At 37.8% G+C, this 24,586-nt stretch overlaps 2 protein-coding genes across 3 annotated transcripts; both read right to left on the bottom strand.

Moving 5' to 3' along the window:
* Positions 1 to 663: 663 nt before the first annotated feature.
* Positions 664 to 14,801, bottom strand: LOC126753209 (glutamate receptor ionotropic, kainate 2). 2 transcript variants are annotated; one of them, XR_007666101.1, is made up of 16 exons: positions 14,573 to 14,801; positions 14,354 to 14,500; positions 14,205 to 14,267; positions 11,459 to 11,662; positions 11,183 to 11,394; positions 10,929 to 11,117; positions 10,713 to 10,865; positions 4,522 to 4,763; positions 4,271 to 4,460; positions 3,845 to 4,203; positions 3,517 to 3,619; positions 3,357 to 3,452; positions 2,016 to 2,247; positions 1,828 to 1,949; positions 1,681 to 1,760; positions 1,527 to 1,617 (listed from the first exon to the last, which is right to left on the bottom strand). XR_007666101.1 is itself a non-coding variant. In XM_050464457.1 (15 exons), the coding sequence occupies exons 1-15, from the start codon at positions 14,655 to 14,657 to the stop codon at positions 904 to 906; spliced, it is 3,258 nt and encodes a 1,085-aa protein (XP_050320414.1). In that variant the 5' UTR covers positions 14,658 to 14,801; the 3' UTR covers positions 664 to 903. The 2 variants fall into 2 exon arrangements, 1 of the variants encoding a protein (XP_050320414.1); XM_050464457.1 differs by having other exon boundaries at positions 664 to 1,617; positions 1,681 to 1,949.
* A 5,160-nt stretch (positions 14,802 to 19,961) lies between these two features.
* Positions 19,962 to 21,114, bottom strand: LOC126753216 (cilia- and flagella-associated protein 299). The gene is made up of 2 exons (XM_050464467.1): positions 20,587 to 21,114; positions 19,962 to 20,526 (listed from the first exon to the last, which is right to left on the bottom strand). Exons 1-2 carry the CDS (start codon positions 20,902 to 20,904, stop codon positions 20,131 to 20,133), a joined length of 714 nt encoding a protein of 237 aa, XP_050320424.1. The 5' UTR covers positions 20,905 to 21,114; the 3' UTR covers positions 19,962 to 20,130.
* Between the last annotated feature and the right edge of the window lie 3,472 nt (positions 21,115 to 24,586).

The raw sequence follows: 24,586 nt of genomic DNA, 5'->3' as shown, positions 1-24,586 counted from the left end.
AAACACTTCAGCTCTGAAAGTATTCGACGCAGTACCCGCCGGGTGAAGCAGAGGAAGAGGAAGACCTCCACTGCGTTGGAAGGAAGCAGGTGGAGAAGGACCATGTCAGTTAGAAACGAAAATATTTTATCAGCAAAAATTTATATTATTACAAAAATTTGCTTCCTTTCAGTTAGTATTTTGCTGTTTAACTCTTTTTTTCTGCTTCATATTCAATTGCGAATTCTCTTTCGGGAGATGATAGAATAATTTTGCGGTCTATTTCTATTGAATTTTCATCAAAAAGTGTTTTCTATGCTTTGGGTTATCTTTTTCTTTGCGTGCAACATTGTATTTCATCTTGAAATAATTTTAAAATTCTATATATGCTTAAGGACATTGAAAACATTTTTTTTGAACATTTGACCTGGTTCGCATGGCGTCGTTTCCTTTGATTTTTTGAATAGATCTTTAGTTCGCAATTTCTTTGTACGCCGGGAGATGATAGTAATTTTGCGGTCTATTTCAGACTGACGAAAGTCAAAAATTTTTGTAACTGCGTCCAGACTGACGGCAGCTGCTGCTTTCCCACGTTAAAAAACTTGAATAATACTTTTTAATATATTTTAAACCACAACTTTAAAACACATCCTTGCCAGAAATATTATCATAATAAACAAAATGTTTGAACTTTGAAGGTTCATCTTTGAAAAATCAATATATGTATTTTTTTACTGGGATAATACAGAGTACATATGTATATTTACACATATACATATATGTATGTACATACTTATACACTGTATAATTGGAGTAAACAATTAGTAGGTCTTATACATTTCTGGAAAAGGATAGAGGTAGATATGTACTGCTATATGAAGCATATACATAAATATCGAATTGAAAGGGAACTGAAAATTTGCTTCAAACCTCCGCACTGCCAAAGCTTGCATGACCATTTCGTGCCACTTTGCCATTTGGAGTGCGCTCGACCAGCTGCATGCCCGGTTGATGATCATCCAGTTGTTGGTGATGATTATGATCGTGATTTTTGTGATGGTGGTGATGATGGTGATGATGATGATTGTGATGATGAAGCGGTTGTGCAATTGGTATTTCATAAATTTCCGGCTGTTGTGCTTCAACCTCGTCACGATCACTTCGATCATCTGAGGTTAGTGTTGTCTGTTGGGCCACTTCTCGAACCATTTGTGTATGCTTATCAGCTGCATGATGATGGTTAGGCTGAGAATTATGTTTTAATGCCGGCGGTGGCTCCAAGTGTACATTGGCGACAGATGGTTCGGATGGAGCAGATTTTAGTGAAAACATAGAGCTAATTTTACGCAGTTTATCGTGTACCGACAAATCATTCTTCTCCAGATCGTGTGTGACATTTATGATGCTCTTGGTGCTTTGCGAAATTGAGCGAGCATAAGATTTCGATGATCGTTTCGAACGTTTCGTTGATCTGGAAGATGAGGAGGACGAAGACTTACTAGATTTGGACGACTTTGAAGACGAAGAGGAGGATGATGAAGAACCACCACTGCTAGAAGCTGTGTGTACCGGCTTTGTTTGTATCCAAAAGCGTAGCGCAAACATGAGTTCAGCCTTGAAGGCTTCTGAGAGTGAAATCTGTGCGTAAATATGAAAGACGTTATTAATTACTAAAAAAAAAAATAAAGAAAAAGCAAATACCTTCTCTTCTATAGCTACCGCTTTAATATTCCACAAAAACTCGCATATACCAATTAGCATTCCAGTGAGCAGTCCAATGCCTAAAACAAGAAAAACGCCGCCTACATTCTCCAAATCCAATTCAGGAGTATCCCCGCCGCTACTCACTGCTTGCGAGCAGGAACCACCACCATGCATCTCTTTCCACCACTTACGCTTCAACTCCGCGAGCGTACCAGACTCGCCTAGCTTCAAAACGGCACCGCTAATCTGTTTGCGGTAGGGAGAGTCTGAGAGAGAAAGAAGAATAAATGCATAAAATTTTAAAACTAAAAAACATTTTTGGATTCACTTACTAAACGGCATAGCAATGCCATAAGTTTTATAATCCAACCAGCCACCGACTTGCATCAGATCGCAATTACGTTCGACTATATACTCCAATGTGGTGGACTCCATGAGAAAAGCGTAAAGTCCTTTGCCCTTAAGTACGCGATCAACGCCCTCATCATTGTTTTTGGTAAATACCGATGGACGCGCCGTTTCCATGGCAGTCCACATGCGTTGATATGTGGTGAAATTTGAGTCCTGTTTGAAAAAAGAAGAAAGTGAAAGCTTTAGCTAGATATGCAAGCATGTCAAAAAATAAATTAAAAAGAAAGCTTAAGTGAAACGAGCAATAATTATAAAAAATGTAAAAGCTTAAGATAAATATAAAAATTTTTAAACTTGTGCAATAATGGTAAAAAGTAAAGTGAAAGCTTTAACTAAAATGAAAACTTCAAAGCTCGTGCAAACATCTTAAAAAGCCTTAGCTAAATAAGAAAACTTTAAAGCTTGTGCAATAATGTTAAAAAGTATAGTCAAAGCTTTAGATAAATACTTATAAAAGTTTTAAAGCTTGTGCCATAATGAGAAAAAATAAAGTGAAAGCTTTATCTAATATAAAAACTTTAAAGTTCGTGCAGAAATTGTAAAAAGTAAAGTGAAAGCTTTAGCAAATATTAAAGCATTGAATCTTGCAAAATAAAGCCAAAAATAAATTGTAAGCTTTGGCCAAATATGAAAGTTTGAAAGCTCGTGCAAAAATTAGAAAAAAATAAAGTGAAAGCTTTAGATATGTAACTATAAAGGTTTTAAAGATTGTGCAATAATGAAAGCTTTAGCTAAATATGAAAACCTTAAGGCTAGTGCAAAATTAATAAAAAAGTAAAGTGAACGCTCTAACTTCTCTAACTATAACTAAAGCTTAAGTGAAACGTGTCTGGCTCTAAATATATAAGCTTGAAAGCTCGAGAAAAAAGTTAAAAAGTAAAGTGAATGTTAGATGCATATAAAAGTTTTAAAGCTTGTGCAATAATGACAGAAATAAAATGAAAGCTTTGGCTAAATATGAAAAATTTAAAGCTCATGCAAAAATGACAAAAAGTAAAGTGAAAGCTTAAAAGCTTGTGCAATAGTGACAAAAAGGAAATCAAAGCTTTAGCTAAGGACAACTTTAAAGCTCTTGCAAAAATATTAAAAAGTAAAGTTGAAGCTTTAGCTAAATATAAAAGTTTTAAAGCTCGTGCAAAATTAATCAAAAGGAAAGCTCTAACTTGAAATATGTAAGCTTCAAGATTCGCGTAAATTAAAAATTAATCGAAAGCTTGAAAGCTTTAGCTAAATATTTAAGCCTTAAAGTAGCGCTCACTTACGCGAAAAAAACCCATTGTGCTGCCGCCTAGTAAAGCGCCATATTTGATTTTACTTTGGGCCGCCAAATCTTCAGCGCTCTTAATTGAACTTTCCATCTAAAAAGAAAATAATATGTGACTTCAGCTTAACTTAAAACAATTAGTATTGCCAATTCATTACCCTAGACATTGTCAGAAAGGCGGCTAAGTTGGCCGTATAAGAGTTCAACATCATCAAGGCAAAGAACCACCACATGCCGGTAACGAGACGCGTCGAAGCAGCTCTGTGAAAAAATACAGTTATGTTTAAAGGTTTTAAGCTTAATCAACGATTAAAATGACATTACAGAGAAAGCACAACATTTATAAAAAAAACAGTTAATATTTTCAGTTGGGTTTAATGTGTGTTTACTACTTAGAATATCATAGTTTTTAGAAGCTCATTGAGTACAGCTGTCTTTTGTTAGCAGGTAATATATGTATTTATAACAATGAAAATTGGCACTTACTGAGGTAATATATCGCAACCTTGCCCCATAATGGAACCGACTGCTAACCAAGTCGTATTGGACATGCACCAAGGATTCTCTACTTCTTCGGGTTCCTTACACGGATGTGGGTTTTCCCAGTCTGCTGGTGCCATGCGCGAGAGACCGAAAAGCAGTAGCGAAACACCCAAATATGCAGTAGCCATATATATCCATACATCTAAAGAAAATGGCGAAAGGAAAGAGAAAAGATCCGGTGGTGGCTGTTCGGGCTTCGCATAGAGTATGCTGATGCCCAATGTCATAAAAGGTGGCGTGAAGTCAACAGCTTGGCGACGTGCGGAAGTCATGGTGAGATCGCAAATACCGAGATCGGCGTTCTGTAGGAGTTCAATGTTAAAAAAAATAAGTAAGTCTAAGGCGCTCTCTCGAAGCGAAATTACTTACACCGTCTAGCAGCTGCTTGACAAGACCATCCCATGATTGCGTTAATTTGTTAAAGCTGCCATATTTGCCATCGGGCGCCAAAACGAATTCATATTTGAAGTTCAACAATCTTGCTATGGCATCTATCAAGTCCATTGAATAGCCTTCATAACGTGCATTGCCTTGTAGTATTTCACCGTCTTTTGGCTCTCTGAAATCGTTTAATACCGGCTTATTGTAATAATTCGACTACTGAAAACTTTAACACTTACCTATTCAATAAGAAAGGCGCACCAATACGCGAAGTGATTATCATTGTTTTATTAGCAAGTTTCTCACCCACACGCTTTTCACTGGCATCCTCTTTTTCGAGTGAATCAACACCATTCACCGGATCCCAAGTGGCCAAATCTAGAAAACCGCTGGTAGTTAATTCCATAAAGCGTAGAGTGAAAAAGTTACGCTCGCCATGCTCGTTGAAATCTACACGACCTGTTGCGGCTTCTACCGAGCGCTGTGGGAAAAAGTAGAAAACATTTTTAAATTAGTAAAACTACATATGTATGTATACTCCTATTCGATTTTTTATGTTTTATAAATATATATTTTAAATAGCTGGTAACCCTGCTCAAAAAATGTTAAACTTCAGCTTGTTCAAAGCGTTTCTTTTTATATTTTATTTTAGGTTTAACTTATTTAATAAATTTTAAGCAATTTGAAATTTTAAATAGGTGGCAACCCTCCCCTAGAAATGTTCATGATTAAAATTTCCCAAACTTGTTTAGTTTTATATCCGTATTGTAATAATTCGAAACTTTTTTATTCTACTTTAATATATTTTTTAAACAGGTGGCAACACTTCTAAAAATATTTTTTATCTTAAACTTTCTCGAATTTTATTTTTTATGTTAATAAATTTGTAATTTTAATTAAATTTAATTTTTCAATTTTAGGCAATTAAACTTTTTGAATAGGTGGCAACCCACTTAAAAATATGTTTATGCAAAAATTTCTCAAACTTATTTAGTTCGATATCCATATTGTAATAATACGATTCTTTTTTATTTTACTTTATTAAATTTTTTAAACAGGTGGTAACACTTCTCAAAAATGGTTTATTTTAAACTTCCTCGAATGAAATTTTTTCTTAATTAAATTATTAATTTAAATTTGATTTATTTTTGCAATTTTAGGCAAGTAAATTTTTTACTTAGGTGGCAACCCTCCTCAAAAATGTTCAAGCATACAATTTCTTAAACGTTTTAGTTAGGTATCTTTATTATAATACTATTACCTTAGATTATTTTGTATTTTACTTTATGGTATTTTTTAAACAGGTGGTAATACTTCTCAAAACTTTCTTTACTTTAAACTTCCACGAATCTATTTCTTTTATGTTAATAAATAAAAATAATAAAATTTAAATTAAGAAATTTAATTTAATTTTTAATTCTGTGAAATTAAATATTTTAAATAAATGGCAACCCTCATCAAAAGTATATGCATTCATACATATTCTTAAAAGACGTCGAAACATTATTCCCGAAACTCGGCCGGATTTCATATACCAAGCGACGAAACGAAGCTACAGAGTCACCCCCCGCTAGTTACGGAAGACCAACTATTGGCAATAGCAAAGAAAAGCAAAAGCACTAATGCGCCTGGATTGGATGGCATACCAAATACAGCTCTGAAGGAAGCCATAAGCTCAAAACCTCGAGGAAGAGGTATTCCCAGACTCTTGTAAAGTACAGCGTTTGGTTCTGCTCCCAAAGCCAGAGAAACCACCTGAAGAATTTTCATCGTACCGACCTCTGTGTATGCTCGACGCAATGGGTAAAGTGTACGAAAATATAATAAGAAACCGCTTGGAGTTAGCAATCCAGAAAGCCGGCGGATTGTCAGAGAGGCAATACGGCTTTATAAAAAAGAGATCTACTATTGACGCACTACGAGAAGTCGTCGATACTGCGAAATGTGCAGTAAGTGGCAAAAGATGAAATGGTGGCAAAAAAAAGTACTGCGCACTGATTACCCGGGATGCCAAGAATGCGTTCAACTTGACAAAATGGGCAGACATAATCAAAGCTCTGGATGAAATACGGGCCCCTGAATTCCTCATAAACATAATAACGAGTTATTTTAAAAACAGAAGGCTTATTTTTGATACGGACGAAGGCACCAAGAGCAACTCTATCTCGAGTGGAGTATCCCAAGGCTCAGTGTTAGGCCTACTATTATGGAACCTTATGTATGACGGGGTGCTAAGAAGACAGCAACCAACAGACGTGAAACTGGAAGCTTATGCAGATGATCTCATGGTGGTAGCAGTGGCGAAACAATTATCTGACCTGAGAAATAAATGTAATGAGTGCTCAATTGGTCTACGCCAAGGGTTCTCTTCTGTGAGTTTGAAACTGGCGGAGGAAAAAATAGAAGTTTTATTCATAAGCACTAGGAAGATAGAAGAACGAATAGAGCTCACCATAGGGGAGTGCGAGATTACTTCGCAGCCGCAACTTAAGTATCTGGGAGTAATATTGGATTCCAAATTAAAATTTAAAGAACACCTGGAGTATTCTTCAGCGAAGGCAAACAAAATTTATAATGCCCTATCGAGAATGATGACCAATAGGGGCTGTTTGCGTTCCAGCCGGCGATTCTTAATGGATACAGACAATGGATATGCTATGCTAAACAAATAAATGCAGTGCATAGGCTTTCTGCAATTCGGGTAATAAGTGCTTTCCGGATTATATCAACCGACGCTGCTGAAGTAATAGCCAGCATGCCGCCCATTGACATCCAGGAAGATGAACTCGAGCGTTTGTATCAGTGATCAACGCCTAACAGTATTGGCAAGGACAGAGGAGAGTAACAAGAGCACTAAAATGTGGCAGGAGCGGTGGAATTTCTCATCCAAAGGGCGCTGGACCCATCGACTTATACCTAAAATCCGCTCGTAGATAGACAGACGACATGGGTACCTAGATTTCCATCTGACCCAAATACTTAATGGACATGGATGCTTTAGAAGCTACCTCTTCAGATTCCACAATGACATTAGTCCGAACTGTCCGACGTGTACATAATATATAGAAGACTCTGAACCAGTGCCGGATTAGCCACGTAGCAAGAGTAGCAAATGCTACGGGCCCCGCGAATCGGGGGGCCCGCGCTTCAACTGACCGTAATTAAAAAAATATCAATTTACATATGTAGATCGTAAAATATCCTTCCATTCTTTAAACGCGAAGCGCTTAGGCTATGCTTCACTTCCACCTTCCACCTGAAAACCTAAAACTCGATTTCGTCACGTTAAATCGTAAAAATAAGTCGGCATTTTACGAACTTCTTAACTTTAATGTTTTAATGTTTAATTATAAATATTATAATCGATATATTTAGACTAGTAGCTATACTAGGTACATTTCTACCCTTCAAGCGTCCAGATTTTTATTTTTTAATTAAATATAAATATTTTCATAAAATAAAATAAATAGAAAATCGTTATCGAATATCACTAGATTTTTTATGCTTCATGGCCGTCAAAAGAAATTAAGTATAATTTTAAAAGTTTTACAATATTTTTATTGAAAGTAATTGTTTAGCGATATTCTTGTGACCTTCCATATTATTAAAAAAAAACATTATTTTATATCATAAAACACAGTAATTAAAATGTTCTATCTAGTTATATCTTTTTCCAAGAAGATGCTGACCTCTTAACAGGGCAAAAAGGCTATACATTTTTTTCCCCTTCTACCTATCGATGGGGTCGTCTTACGAACGAAAGATTCTACTTCAAAAGTTCCGTTTTTAAAACGGTTTTCGGCCACTAGGTGGTCAGCCCGAGCTGATGCTACGAAGGTACTTTTATGTGGTTTTATCACTATTAAGCAAGTATTGGAAGACATTTTCAATAACATGGATCAAAAAGCGGAGTGATCAAGACCTGAATACAGGATACGCCCTTTATGAATCATTATGTGGCTACGTCCAAGCAATGCGATCCACTTTTTCAGATATTGAGGTAAGAGCCAAAGATCTGACCTACTGTGAAGAATACCAGCAACAGACATCACGACGAATCAAGCGAAATACAAAGTACGACCATTTCAGCGGCTCTACTACACTGGACGGCTTTGTTGAATATCAAACACCTGGACAACGTTTCGAATTTGAGGTGTTTATTGTCAATATTGATAACGTACGCATATCTAAAAATTACTAGTGTTTTTTAAGTATTTCGACAGCTAAAATATCTTACAACAGAAGAGATTTTGGAAAAATCCTCTAATATGATCAATGCTTAAGAAGATGATTTGGAGAACAGCCTAGGCGGCGGATTAGTGCAGTTCGCAGAGCTGCTGAAAACAGATGTGGCTACTGTTATTGACAGCAAGAAACAGGAGCATCTGGAACAGCAATATTATAAACTTTTATTAAATTATTCTTAAGAATCGTGTTTCCCAAACTTGTTTTGCGAATTTACTTTTCTCTCATGATCACTAACTGCAGTGGCGAACGTTTCTTTTTCAACATTAAAACGTGTTAAAAATGAATTAAGGAACACGATGGGCAAAGAACGTCTTAATCGTTTCACTTTGTTGCATATTGAGCATGACTTGCTTAAAGAAGTCGATATTGAAAGTATTATATCTAAATTTGCGCATAATAAATCGAGAAAACTTTATTTGTAACAATTTTGTTTTATTTAATACCCTAAAGTTGAGAACCTATAGCAAACCAGGGGCCCCTTAATAGAATTTGCTACAGGCCCCGCGCTAGCTTAATCCGACACTGCTCTGAACATGTATTATTTTTTTGCCCTCGATTTTCGAATACAAGGGAAAAGTTAAAAACCACACTCGGTGGTAGTTTTACGGTCGATAACACAGTACAACAGCTAATCTGGGGGGTGAGAAATTCCAAGTCAGGGTTATGGTACTAGGTCAGTATGTGTCAGTTTTTTTTTATGTGACCTTTTAAATATTTTCTTATGTTATAGTGAACGAAAATTGGGTACCAAATATAGTGTGTAAAAGCTGCTACAACCGTCTAATGGATTGGAAAAATAGATAATAGTGGTTCGCGAGTTATGTTAAACTATTTTTTTGCCAAAATGTTACAGCTAAGCGAAAAAACATCAAGATAAGGAAAAAATTTAAAAGGTCATAAAAAAAACTGACACATACGAACGCCAAACCCTTTGAGGGTTTTACTATACTGACTTGGAATTTCTCACCCCCCAGACAATAATCCCAAAAATGTTCCACAGTGTAATTTAACGTCATTCATGTGTCAGTCGACTGATAAATGTAAAGCTGTCAGCGAAGCGTCAGTATTCATAATGACCAAACTGAGATCTTTTCAACAGACTAGGCGTCCGTCAGTCCGCGCAATAGAGGAGACTTAACTGTCTTGTCGCTCCCACAAAGTAATACTTAGCCGATGGTTACGTGGGAGAGCCTTGAGTTGGCAGTAGGTTAGGTTTAGTGGATTAAAGTTCCGCACTCCGGCTTTCGATGCTTACCCTTACTATAAAAAAAAATTCTTTAGTTTGGCATCCTTATTGTAATAATTCAATGCTCGTAGTATGTACATATGTTTTCCCTAATTATTTTTTTATACATGTGGCAACTCTTGGTAAAATATTTTAAAATTAGCGTCCTTTAAATGGGTAATTTAATGTCTTATTTTAATGTTTAATTTATTTTTGCACTCCTAAGAATTAATATTTTTGAATAGGTGGCAACATTACAAAAATATTTCGAATTTTAAGGTTCCTTAAATGAGTTCAGTTTATTGAGCTAATTTTTCCTATGAATTATTTTATGAAAAATTGTAAACAGGTGGTAACCTTTATAATTCTTTTTTAAACCATTCAAGTATTATACCAAACTATCAACATTTGTTTTATCAAATGCTTTCATTTAATGTTTCATTTATTTTATCAATCTTAAGAAGTTAATATTTTTGATCAGGTGGCAACCTTACAAAAATATTTCGAATTTTTAATTTATTTAACTGGTGTCAGCTTGTTGCGCTCATTTTTCTTATAAATTATTTTATTAAAAAATTGTAAACAGGTCGTAAACTTTAAAATTCTCTTTAACCCGCCGTTTAAATTTAAAGCAGGTGGCAACTTAAAATTTTTTTTTTTTGTTTTAAGCCATGGCATTATACTGAACAATTCGAAAACAAACTCTTCAGGTATCGCTCTGTACACTGCTTTGTTGCGTTACCTAATTTCGTTGCAGTCGATTGATTTTTATGTACTGTAATATAAGGGTCTGATACCATTGTATTGAAAGGAAGAATTTATATCAGAATCGTCACCATAACAGTGATTAAGAAGTGTTCTCATGGATATATACATATGTTTCCAACTTTGAGGTTAAAAAACGAAAGACAGCACAAAGTGTCTAAAATAGTTTACTTTAAAACATAAAATACCTACCGCTTTTAAGAACTCAATAATACGTCTGCCATGCGTCCAAGCACGATTTTTGCGACATTCCAACTTCGGTGGGTTGAGTTCTTCGACAATACCAAGCTCTCCGAGACCTTTCACAAACATCGAAACGGCATCGTTAGCCAGAATCATATTTGTCTATGGAAAATATAGAGAGTATTTAACTTATATTTTGTAGTTATAAGACACTGTAAGTACTACCTTCACTTGTGACGGATCGGCGCGATAATAACGACCTTCGCGCTTTTCATGTTCCTCCCAATCATGTGCCACGTTCTTAACTTGATAATCGGTGGGGTCCATCAGACGTATGGTAGTAATATTAGCATTCACTGAAAGCAATTCCTGAAAATCCAATGTGTGTGTGTCGAGCACGGTGATAAATACGCTCTGTAAATGGAGGATTACAAAAATCTTAAGCTTAACGGATATCATGAAATCAACAGCGAACTTACTTGATATTCCCCTAACATTCTCAGTTCGTTCGCTTGCTTTAAAATCTTCATAATATTATCTGTCGAACAGTGCAGCACAATACAGCTATCTGTGGACAATTTAATATTCTTCAGAAATGGACGAAAGTCAGGACCTTCGGTCAGCTGACGTACAGTTGTTGGATTGTTGCTGGGTTCGCCCACTTGCAACACGTCCTGTAATTGCTGAAGCTCTACAAAATAAATTGTTTATGATTGAAATTTTTAATAATTGGTGTGATTGTTACTTTAGCTTACCTCTTTCTGTCTCGTAAACGATCGTGTAGCTGCGCCAACTAAAGCTCTGTAATATTTCAGCTAAGCCACGTGATAGTAATATATTGTTCGGGTGTACATTGAGTGTCATCGATGAGTGCTGGCGATCGGATAGGGCTTCATTGGGGGTCCAGTCGAAAACAATATGCGGTATATCGAGTGTATTGCAGATGGAATTCACTACATCTGAGGGAAGAGGAGTATTATTTGTTTACTTTTTATAGGTTAGTTGAAATCCGGATTAAGCAGAGGAGGAGGAAGAGGAAGAAGAAGAGGAAGAGCTTCACTCCGTTAGAAATACCAGGTAGAGAAGGACCTGGCTACACAAACCTGAATCTCAAATCGCCCTGTTGTAAACTCAACTATAACTGCGTTTACGCCAATAAAGAAGACGCACGCTTTGAATAATTTGTCTCACCCCTGCCAATGCAATATCCATATAATTGAAAGATGACCCTTACATTTTTTCAAAATGTTTAGCCGAGCTTTCTATCATATTTGTGATGGTCTAGAAGTTTAAAATTCGTATCGAATGTGCTTCGAATTTGATGAAATTATCGAAGTCGTTTTGAGGCGCAATGGTCAATCTAGGTTTTATGAGAAAATATTAATTATACTCCCGAGATTGATGTTTTTGTTTTGGACGTTAGTAGGAAACCCGAGTTGGAGCTTAGGTTCTGGGGAATAATAATCGTAAATCTAAACATTACACCACAACAAGTGTAATCCCATTTATCAACAATAACCCTGAGATACAAATACGTGAAAATTGGTGATTAATCACCCAAAAGCTTGTCTATACTTTTTGTTTTGAAAACATCGATAAGTCCGAGCTCCGGATAAAAATTAACAAACGTCAAAAAAATTGTATAAACATATCTCAAACCGGTTATAATTATAGCATGTATCCTCAACAATTTTTTTTTTTCGAAACTGTCACTTTCTCCACAAATTCGAAATTATTTGGAAGGTCTTCTGGCACTACAACAACAAAATACTTTTACAACTACATAAATAGCAAAGACTTGGATATACTACTGTGGGCATAAAATAGTAAGACTTTTTAATTTAAGCTTGCGCAAAAACCCGTCAAGGACGGCCATTATCATCAAGTGATGACCAACACTTCAATACAATAAAAGAATTGGTGCTTGAGAATCGACGGTTAACTGTCAGAGATCTTACTGGCATCGTTGGAATATCGGAAGGATCACTGAAAACCATTTTGAATCATTGGGCCTAAGGAAAGGGAAGCACAATTGGTGCGAAAATCACACAATTTTTCCGAAACACAAACATTATCGAGGTGTGGTGCACTCCGCATTTCTTCCGATAGGTCAAACTCTCAACAAAGAACACTATTTCACTGTTATGCGTTGTTTACGCGAAGTTATTCGTAAAAAGAGGCGGGAATTATGGGCCGACAACTCTTGGTTTGATAATGATCCGCCGCATACGGCATTGATTCTCCTTGATATTTTCGCTAATTTTTCTATTACTATCGTAGAGGTACTTTTATCAATAGCCTTTTTTTGACAGATCACGCTTGAGTCGCGTCAAGCTGTCATGTTATTTTTGTTCAGTATTGTTTGATATTTCATCGTGGAAAGACTTTCGCCAGAATAACGTTTAAAAATCATTCAACTTTTTTACGAAAATTCAAGTTATGTAAAGGATTGGTTTTCGCGCGCTTCGCTCAACTTATGGTAAACCTACAGAGCGTTCTATTCGCAATACTGTTATTTATATTGAGACCAAGAATTCACTATTGGATAATATCCGACCGAATAGACCGTATCCAGCACGCAATGAAGTAAGTATAGCAGCCGTAACTGAAAGTGTACACGAAGACCGTGGAGAATCAATTCGGCGCTATTCGCAGCAGTTCGGACTGACGTATGGAACGACTTGGGACACTTTACGTCGAGATCTTAAATAGAAAGTGTACAAAATGCAGCTGGTGGAAGAACTGAACCTTTGTCATTCGCCAGTTAATAGTCGAAATGCTCGAACAAGTCATCGAAAATTTGACTCAACGGATGAACCACCTGAGACGTAGCCGCGACCAATATTTGAAAAAGATAATCTTCAAAAAATAAATGCGAAATAAAGTTCTTTAGAATGATAATAAATATTCCCCATTAAAATTGAAGCTTCTGTGTTTTTTCTTTAAAAAAGTAAGGAACCCCGAAATGAATAACATACTATAAATATCAGGCCCAGATATCAGAACTCCACTGCAGCAGCATCAATATTTAACTTTTTTCACTTTAATAAAAAATAGCAATTTCAATTCAATGTGGTCATAACATTCGCCACCAGTGTGCAGCACGTGCTTAGAACGCCGGTAAATTGTAGGTAAGTAGGTTAACAAATTTCAAGGGGAGTTATAAATAAGAACGCGAATGCATAATTGCAGGCACGTGTATGTATGTATGTTTGTAAATATACATATATACTATAAATACATGGCCAGAGGCATTTATTTACAAACAATCACTTGCTGAAGGAGAAGAGATGAACTTGCTCAAGTGCAACAAATTTCATATGTGTATGTGTGTATGCAGTTATGTGCAAGTGTGTGTTTTTGTAAATATAGTAAATGTGTGTGTGTGATAATGCACAAATATATAAATATATATATGTATATATTGAATATGTGTTTATGGACATAGCTTTGCATAGCTTAATGCGCTGCTTTTCTCTTTCGTAGCGCTTACATACATACCTGTGCCGCCTGCTGTGTTTGGCCCGAAAATAGCAATAACGCCTTGCGCAATCAATTTGCAGACTGTTTTGCAGAAAAGCGAAAATTTTCATGGACAACAACGCAAATTAATAACAATTCTTATAAGTAATTAAAGTTAATTGACTGACCTGTTTTCTCCACCATGAAGCTATCATCGGTATCGGCATACTCCACAATGGGCTCCAGCTCGAAGCTGCGCTCGAAGACATTGGCGCGTTCGATGGCGGTGCGGAAAGCGATTTCGGTTTCATCATTTTTGTTGGCGAAAATTATGCCTTTTTTCGATAAATATATGTATTACAATTATAAGCCAAGGTAACAGGCATAATTTTGCGTGGTCCACTTACCGACATTAAATTTCGGCCGCTCCTCAGCTGCGTAGGCGCTAGCGCAGAGTAGCGTGTATATGATATGCAATAATAAGGATTTCATTGTAATAAATTTTTTCTAATAAATTTTTAGCACATTTTCAATTATTTTGCAAAAAATTTTGTTTAATAATATCACAAATCCTTTGTCTCACTACGTGCTGCGCACTACGCGCTGTTGCAAATTCACGTACAACCGTTGCATTAAAAGCTGCCAGCTGAAATGCAGCACTTAGAAATTTTTCGCCCATTAATGCTAAAATTATATTTAGACATTTTCGACATTAAGACAAATCGACTGCTGCATTGAAAGCCTTAGCTAATGTTAGAATTTCGCATACGCCAACGGTCCGTAATAGTGGATCGGCGTATGATAAAAGCATATAAAAGTGTGTGAAACGGTGTCGTTGTCCTCATTTTGCTCAGAGATTAACACAATTTTTTTCGGCGCACACTCTCAAGTGTATTATTGCTGCATTTCGCTCACTTCATTTGCATTTATTTGCTTAAATAATGAATTTGACCATGCCGCCGTCAAAGAAAAATACATAAAAGTACCCTTTACAATGTTTCTTCTCTGTTTTGCTCAGTGCTTTCTAAACAAATCGTAAAATGTGCGCCATGCACAATACAAATAAATCGTTAAATACATACGTACAAGCACACATATATACATATGTTAGATTATGTTTAAATCCTATTAAGTAAAAAACGCTGGCAAGCGGCCAAAATGAAGCGATATTTTTTTACAAAGACTTATGCAGAATATTTGTTTATAAAAAACACTAAAAAATCATAAGAATAGCCCAATTGTCAAAAATCAACTGACCATCAAGTTAGTTTAGGTTAGGCTAGTTTCGTAGGCTCGTGAGCCACGCATAGATCAGTTTTGTGGTAGTACTTGTAGATGGTGTGCCGTTACGTTGTTTATGAGAAGTAGTCGCGACGTTATCGACATTATCGATACCACATATCTCTACCTCAAAAGCGAGGCAAAGTCCATGAAAGCATAGTAAGAAACCGCTTGGAGTTAGCAATGCAGAATGCTGGCGGATTATCAGAAAGACAATACGAGTTTATGAAAAAGAGGTCGACCATTGACGTACCATTGACGTACCTATATAATGTCGTTGACACTGCGAAATGCGCAGTAAGTGGCAAGCGATGAAAAAGCGGAACAAGAAATAATGTGCCGCGAACACCCTGGATATGATGAATGCCCTCAACTCAGCAAAGTCGAGAAACATAATCAAGGTTTTGTAGGACAAACGCGCTCCTCAATATCTTATGGAAATTATGAGTTATTTTGAAAACGAATTATTATTTGATACTGATGAAGGCACTCTATTTCGAGTGGTCTACCGCAAGGCTCTGTTCTAGGTCCCCTTATATAGAACCTAATGTATGATGGGTGCTAAGGAGACACCAACCAAAAATAATAAATTGCATACGCAGGCGACCTTATTGTAGTAGCAGTGACTAAACACCTAGCTGTTACTGGACATCCATACCTTGGTCGACAGACGACATGGGGACCTGGATTTCCACCTAACCCAAATACTAAGTGGACGTGGGTACTTTAGTAGTTATATGTATAGTTTCCAGCACGCCATTAGTTCGAATTGTCCGACGTGTTCAGAGTGCTTTGAAGACTCTGAGCAAGTATTCTTTTACGGCCCTCGTGTTTTAAGTACATGGGATAAACTTAAAACTACACTCGGCGGTAGTTTTACGGTGGAAGCGAAGCGACAGCCTCAATCATGACAAAAGTGAAACATTTAGAGCATATGTATTAGGCGTCCGTCAGTCTGCGCCATAGAGGAAACTTAAATGTCTCCCACTCGCAGTAATACATACTTAAGGGGGTATTCTGGTCTAGAAGCATCAATTTCAGGTAATTTTTAAAGTGTCGTAAAAAAGGCAATTAATATTTTTATTATCCATTTTTCTACTAGTTATTTGTTAATTTTAGAAGAGTACAGAAAAAAATTAAAAACTAAAAAAAAGTAAAAAATTTCAAAAATTATGAGCTGACGAAGTGGAGGGTCTTTAAAAATTTCCACATGACCATACCCATGATTTCAACCCTCCTAGTTATCTGAAACCAAAAAAAAAGAAAGATTTTTAATCTAAAATAATGTCGCAATGGCCGGAACTACGGAAAAGTGGGAAACATTTTTTTCACAAAATGGCGACTGCCTGAAAAAAAGTTTTTTTGGATCACTTTTTTTGACTATTTCGAATTTTTTAAAAATAATAAAAATAAAAATTAGGGGATGGGGCTAGTTCCAACCATAGACAAATCTATAAAGAAGATTCTATAAAAATTTCAAGTAAATCGATCCAGCAGAACCTGAGAAATCGTGGGTATCGTTCCGAAAAAGTCAGTTTTGAGAAAAACGCGTTTAAAGTTTAGGAGACAATTCTAGTGAACACGGACGCTACGTCACAAAATTGGCCGTATCTCCGAAAATAAGTCGAATTTTGAAAAATTCTTCCAAGGTCATATTTTTGAAAGTCTAAACTTTCAAGATATGCAAAAACAAAACATCGAGTGTTTCAAAATCCTAGACAAGAATACCCCCTTAATTAGGTGGTTCCGTGGGAGAGTCGGGAATGCGGAGTAAGTTAGGTTCAGCGGATCGGATTGAAGTTCAGCACTCCGGCTTTTGATGATTCCCTCTACTTAAAAAAATACCCCATACCTCTACCATTGTCTTATACTGTGTGGTCTCAAAATATATGAAGCGTTGCCTTGGTAGTACCAGAAACCAGATGCTCCATTGTTTTCCTGATTTCTTGCTCCTGACATTTCCTGCAGTCATATCCGTATATCAGCGCCATTCTGCAGGCGTGTACCGTCACTAAACTGCGTTCACTTAGTATTCCAATTATGTTTCTAAAGTCCCTTCTATCGAGTGCCAATGAAAACGTTGTATATTTCCGATCCATCATAATACATATGGCTTTTGCAGTTTTGCATCCCGATAGATCGTTCATCGAGTTTTCACATTCCTTGCTACGGTCTTGTACAAATCGACGTAACTGTACTAACTCTGTCTTTCACTTTCGAGCCATCCATTTTCGTAAGTCTGTCCACCATACTAATGCACCGTAGAGTAGAATTGATTTTATAACCGATGTGTAGTACTTGCATGTCTACATGCATATATGCAAGTCAGTGCAAGATGGCCTTTCTTAGACCTTTTACACAATGTGTTTCCAGCACAGTTTGCTCTCCAAGGCTACCAAAAAGGTACTTTGTGGGGTTCTTCAGAGAGCGATATCGAATGGAGCCTCCATAGAGGGATTTTGTATTTTGTTGTGAACATAAGCAGAATCTTTTTCTCCGGACTCAACCCCAGACCCGCTTGCCATGCTCAATTCTGGAGCGCACTGAGAGTAGTGACAATGGAGGAATTAATGATGATTTTCAGGTTAGATCAGCTGATCCTTGTACCAAAGGAAGCTCAGGGTCTATTGTGGACAGCTGTTAACGCTGGTGTTTTCCTAGATTCGGAACACTAGATCATAAGGGTCTGGTCAACGAAATGCCTTAAGTCTACCACAGATTTGCTAAGGTGACTAATATCACTGAAGGTGTATCTATCGAACAGTTTCAATCTCAGTTTGGTAAAAGCTGGTCAGTTGAGAAGTAATTGTTTAGATAATTCAACCTCTCTTCCACTACAGCTTTGGCAATTTGCATTCGACAAAATACATATGTATGAAACCTCCCTGCAAGTTAATACCACCAGTTCACATTACATGAACATATTCTTTATCTGTCCATGACACTTACGACCCATATGGTCCATGTAACATTATGTGTACTTTGCTAATACTGTCCGCCTTAGGTGGTCCAAAAATGTAACCCATAGATTGTAAGATATGTCCTACATATGTCCTATCTCAAGTGGATTGTAGATATACTTCCTAGAATGTAAGATTAATATTTGTATCTAGGCTTAAGCAATATATTGTATTTAAGAAAATGTAATAAAGAAAACGAGGCAGTGGACCACAGGCAGTTGACCACAGGGAGTTGCCATCGGCAGTTCACCACGGGCAGTTGCCCGTAGTTGCTCACAAAACTCAAACTGAGTTTTTAATTTGCATGTGGCTTATTGGACATTGTCCAGTCAGAAGACCTAACACAGCGACCAGGGCTTGCCAAGCTCACGGGAGGAACGTAGATCCAACGCTAGAGCGCAAGAGTGCCGATTTGTTCTCAAACTGATGAATTTGGGTTTAGAGTGCTTTTTTTAGCAAACTCATCCTCTTTGCAGTTTCCGGTATCTCCACTGAGATCCGCTACCCAAACCAGTCGGATAACAAAGAAGCTTGGCAATACTGACAAAGAGCTCAAACTCCCTGACTAGTTTTCAGCGCATTGTTGAGCTCCAGACTAGTGCTGCTGCTTTGTTATCGAAGTGAATGCCCGCCTCTCCGAAAGAAGCTGCACTCCAGAGTACATACATCTCCCGTACATGTACTGCTACCTACTGATGGTAGCCATCACCGCTTGAAAATCAGCACAGTGGTCAGAGAGATTCCGTGATGCAGTGGCCAAGTTAGCAGTGATGCAATCGAAATAATCGAATCACCATTGTTGATTATGCTCTTAGTATACTACATTTTTAATAAACTTTGTTTTATAAACTTTAGGAACATCAAAAGATCCCTCTTAGATAACTTTATGTTTCATTCAAAGACTCACCATATCTCTATCCGATATTTCGACAGTCAGTTTTAACCAGTAAAAATACCTATTACTATAGAAGGCCGCACAAGCAGTTTCTTTTGGGTCAGAATTCGCATGTATTGAGAATTATCCACAATAAACTCATTTACTTGAAACATGAAGATCATTATTGATCAATCTATCTTGAAGCATGTTCGTCCTCAGCCACGTTTTCACGGGTCGAAGTGTCGAAAAAGAGTGTTCAGAGCTCGATTTCGTCACATAAAGTGGGCAGAATATGCGAATAAATCTATGAATTATGGGGTCTACATCGCAGTTCTTCAATGTTTCCTATGCAGTAGTCGGTAACTTGTTGTCTCATCATCCCCGTACTGCTGTATGGTGCAGAGGTATGGACGATGACAACATCTGATGAGTTCGAGTTACGGGTTTTCGAGAGAAATCTTCTGCGGAAGATTTGTAGTCCTTTGCGCATTGGCAACGGCGAATACCGCATTCGATGGAAAGACGAGCTGTCCGAGATATACTAGGCCAAGTCGTCCGAATGGATGAAACTATTCCAGATTGTAAACTCTGCTATAACCGCGTAAGCGGTGTCTACGCTATATAAAGAAAAAGGCCATGTTTGACTAATTGATTGTATTTATTTTTCGATTTTCTGGCATAGGTTTTCGATGGACATCTCAGGCCGATGAGGGAATACACAAGAAAATCCAAGTCAAAATATTCTTACAACAGCAAAAACAGTAAACGCGCGAGAACAGTTATTAAATACATACCTACCATCCTAACATCCAAAAAATACACATCGTAGGAAATATATACTAAACAACTATATCTTCTTTCGAATTATGTGATCGTAGAATATGACATGTCCATATTTTTCCGAGAAATGCATTTCGCGTGTGCAATTATTTGTATACATTTCCCGCAAAATATCGACACAGATCTTCTTGTGATCACCGCGATGCATAAATATCAGACCGTTCTCGACATCATGCAGAACCACATAGTTTTCGGAATGATTGTAATGTACCGTACCCTTGTGCCAATCGTAAAAACTGAGATCCGTCGGTTTCGGACGCAATAGTACACGTTCCTGGAATACGCCCAACCAATCGGTGCAACCTTCGACCATTAAATTTGCCTGCTTAAGACTGTGTTCGAAATCGATATAACCCGAAATCTCGAAACCGGACTTTAGCCGATGTTTTACAAATATGATGGTCTGAAAGAGAAAAATAAGCTTTGCGTTAAAAATTTAAATAATATGACAAGGTACTGCTACCGATATGATCTTCTGCGTATTCGGCTGTTCACGTCGTGCCAGCTCAATCAGCACGGGGTCTATGGAATTCATATTCTCACTGAATAACATTGCCGATTTTTTCGTCGGCCATAATGACTCCTGTACAGCCGCCTTGCGTTTCTCATACTGTTCGGGTGTGTAGATTTCGGACGCCGAACGATAGCCAAGTTCGACGAGCATACGACAGAAGCGTATGTTGCGTAGAAAGTGTATATCATGGCGTGTGATGAATGTGTCCAAATAGTCCTCATAGGTAGGACAGTCCAGTAGAAACATATCCTGTTGTACGGAACTCATTTTGACGATGCTGTTTTTGTGACGGCTCTTGCTTGTAGCTTGTTCAAATTTTTCTTCTGATTTTGTTTATTTTGCGAATATTTTTTTTTTATTGAGTATTACGTAATTTTTGTTGTCTTATCTTGTTTGACTCATAGTTTTTAGTTAAATTATCTAGTTATATATAAATAATAAATATATTTGTATATTTGTAGAACTTTCGCACGTTACTTTTTGTTTTGAAGTATTTTTTAATAAAAATATTTAAATTTTTTTATATTTTAGAAATTTTTTTAATTTTTTATTCACACCAAAATTCGGTGTCTATTGTACTGCTGACATTGTATGAAAAAGTATACTAACTGTTTTGGATAAATTAGGTACGAGTATAGTACTTTTCATATAAGTCAAGTGCTGGAAAACAAGCCGAAGTAAAGTATCGATAACCGATAAAATATTAAGTGTTGATTGGGACTAGAATTGTGCAGATTTTGCTTAAGAGGATATAATTTTGAGAAGAAACAAACAGGTTTGGAAATCCTTCGAGGAATTGGCGATGACTGTATGGAGCCATAAGCACTGGTTTTGATAGGATATAATGTTATGCACAATCCGTTGTCAGGTCAGATGAAAAACTCCTATAGTTGGATATCAACTATCGGCAAAGCGCCTTGAACCTATCACAAATCTGTTTAGGTGTTTTATTTATATTTTCTCTATTTTACTGGATGTCTGAAAGTATGAGATCCGATGTGTTTTTCCTTAATCTGGCAAAAGGAACATTCGAGAAAGAAGTGTTGATATGATTCTATCTCATCTTCTTCTAAACAGCTGATCAAGCTAGTATTAGGTGAAATGTTCAATCTTGCCGTAGGAATCCCGATCGGACAGTGCCTAGTTAGAACTATTACAACCATTGAAATGTGGACTTTGCTGAGAGCGAGAGTTCATTAGACCCCTTAAGATTCACCCTGGGCCAGAAGAACATTGCGACTGCCCAGTTGTTGTTAGTTGATCAAAGCTTGCTGGGCAGGTATGAGTCCCAACAATCCAGTAGTGAACCACAAGAAGCCAATGGAGCTCATGCATGTTCCCATTCCGCAGTTATTGAGACTGAAATACCCGTCTTAGCAAGCTCATTAGCCTTACACATTCCTGCAAAACCGCCGTGGCCAGGCACCCAAACCAGTTTTATTATGTAGCAACTCGATGCTAGAGTAAATATACTAGTCTTGAGCGCACAGTCAGAGAGCTTAAGATGATTCTATGATGATTAAAATAACCGCTTTAAACCATATTAAGGGTGTTTTTAGACATGTGATTTTCGAGACGGAATAAAACGCATATTATGTAATGTTATGCCCTCAACTTTAGTTTTATTATAAAGTTTAAAATTACCGTCATGGTTGGCTTGAATAAATTGCACGATCTTGGAAGCCATATCACATTCTCACGACGCGAGATAATGCGATCATCAAAACTTTTCTTCAATAAATTTATTGTTTCGTTGGCTGTATGACATGTAGCGCTATTTTATTGGATCCAAAGGTCGTCCACATCTACTTCTTCTTCTTCTTAATTGGCGTAGACACCGCTTACGCGATTATAGCCGAGTTAACAACAGCGCGCCAGTCGTTTCTTCTTTTCGCTACCTGGCGCCAATTGGATATTCCAAGCGAAGTCAGGTCCTTCTCCACTTGGTCCTTCCAACGGAGTGGAGGTCTTCGTCTTCCTCTGCTTCTCCCGGCGGGTACCGCGCCGAATACTTTCAGAGCTGGAGTGTTTTCATCCATCCGGACAACATGACCTAGCCAGCGTAGCCGCTGTCTTTTAATTCGCTGAACTAAGTATGTCAATGTCGTCGTATATCTCGTACAGCTCATCGTTCCATCGATTGCGATATTCGCCGTGGCCAATGCGCAAAAGACCATAAATCTTTCGCAGAATTTTTCTCTCGAAAACTCGTAACGTTGACTCATCGGTTGTTGTCATCGCCCAAGCCTCTGCACCATACAGCAGGACGGGAATTATGAGCGACTTATAGAGTTTAGCTTTTGTTCGTCGAGAGAGGACTTTACTTTTCAATTGCCTACTCATCCTGCGTTGGATTTCCAGGCTGACATTGTTGGTGGTGTTAATGCTGGTTCCTAAATAGACGAAATTATCTACAACTTCAAAGTTATGACTGTCAACAGTGACGTGAGAGCCAAGTCGCGAGTGCGACGACTGTTTCTTTGATGACAGGAGATATTTCGTCTTGCCCTCGTTCACTGCCAGACCCATTTTCTATGCTTCCTTGTCCAGCCAGGAGAAAGCAGAAGTAACGGCGCGGGTGTTGAGGCCGATGATATCAATATCACACTGTACACTCTTATAGAAGATGGTACCTTCTCTTTTTAGTTCTGCAACTCGAACTATTTTCTCCAGAAGCAGATTGAAGAAGTCGCACGATAGGGAGTCGCCTTGTCTGAAACCTCGTTTGGTATCGAACGGCTCGGAGAGGTCCTTCCCGATCCTGAAGGAGCTTTTGGTGTTACTCAACGTCAGTTTGCACAGCCGTATTAGTTTTGCGGGGGTACCAAATTCAGACATCGCGGCATAAAGGCAGCTCCGTTTCGTGCTGTCGAAAGCAGCTTTGAAATCGACGAAGAAGTGGTGTGTGTCGATTCTTCTTTCACGGGTCTTTTCCAAAATTTGGCGCATGGTGAATATCTGGTCGGTTGTTGATTTTCCAGGTCTGAAGCCACACTGATTAGATCCAATCAGTTTGTTGACGGTGGGCTTTAATCTTTCACACAATATGCTCGATAGAACCTTATATGCGATGTTGAGGAGGCTAATCCCACGGTAGTTGGCGCAGATTGTGGGGTATCCTTTTTTATGGATTGGGCGTAGCACACTTAATTTCCAATCATTGGGCATGCTTTCGTCCGACCATATTTTACAAAGAAGCTCATGCATGCACCTTATCAGTAGCTCGGCCGGCAATCCGTCGGCCCCTGCCGCTTTGTTGTTATTCAGGCGGGCAATTGCTATTCGAACTTCTTAATGGTCGGGCAATGGAACGTCTGCTCCATCGTCATCGATTGGGGAATCGGGTTCGCCTTCTCCTGGCGTTGTGCGTTCACTGCCATTCAGCAGGCTGGAGAAGTGTTCCCTCCATAATTTAAGTATGCTCTGGGCATCGGTCACTAGATCACCTTTGGGGGTTCAACAAGAGTATGCTCCGGTCTTGAAACCTTCTGTAAGTCGCCGCATTTTTTCGTAGAATTTTCGAGCATTACCCCTCGGCCAGCTTATCAAGCTCTTCGTACTCATGCATTTCAGCCTCTTTCTTTTTTTGTCCACATCAACATTCCATAATTTAGGCACGAAAAAGTCACTAATCATGGCTCTGTATGTAATATGGTCCAATGACTCTTTTTGAGGATGACACGGCGTCTTAACAATGGCTTGTGAACAAACTACTAAACTACTACGCTACAAATGCAACAATTTGGTTTATTAACGTATCCTATGAAACAAAAGTCAGCTTTATCATTGAAGCTTTGATCAACTAACAATCATTGAACAAGATATTCTTGTGCAAATGGGGATCGCTGGCCATCTCCTTTTGGGCCCATTTACCGACCGTGCGACGCCCTTGATGGTCGTTCCGCTTGTAATGTGCCATGGCGGATGAACTCATTCGAGTCTTCTTCGA

Source organism: Bactrocera neohumeralis, chromosome 3 (assembly GCF_024586455.1).
Source record: "Bactrocera neohumeralis isolate Rockhampton chromosome 3, APGP_CSIRO_Bneo_wtdbg2-racon-allhic-juicebox.fasta_v2, whole genome shotgun sequence".
Taxonomy (NCBI): Eukaryota; Metazoa; Arthropoda; class Insecta; order Diptera; family Tephritidae; genus Bactrocera; species Bactrocera neohumeralis.
This window is presented reverse-complemented; position numbering and strand designations above follow the sequence as displayed.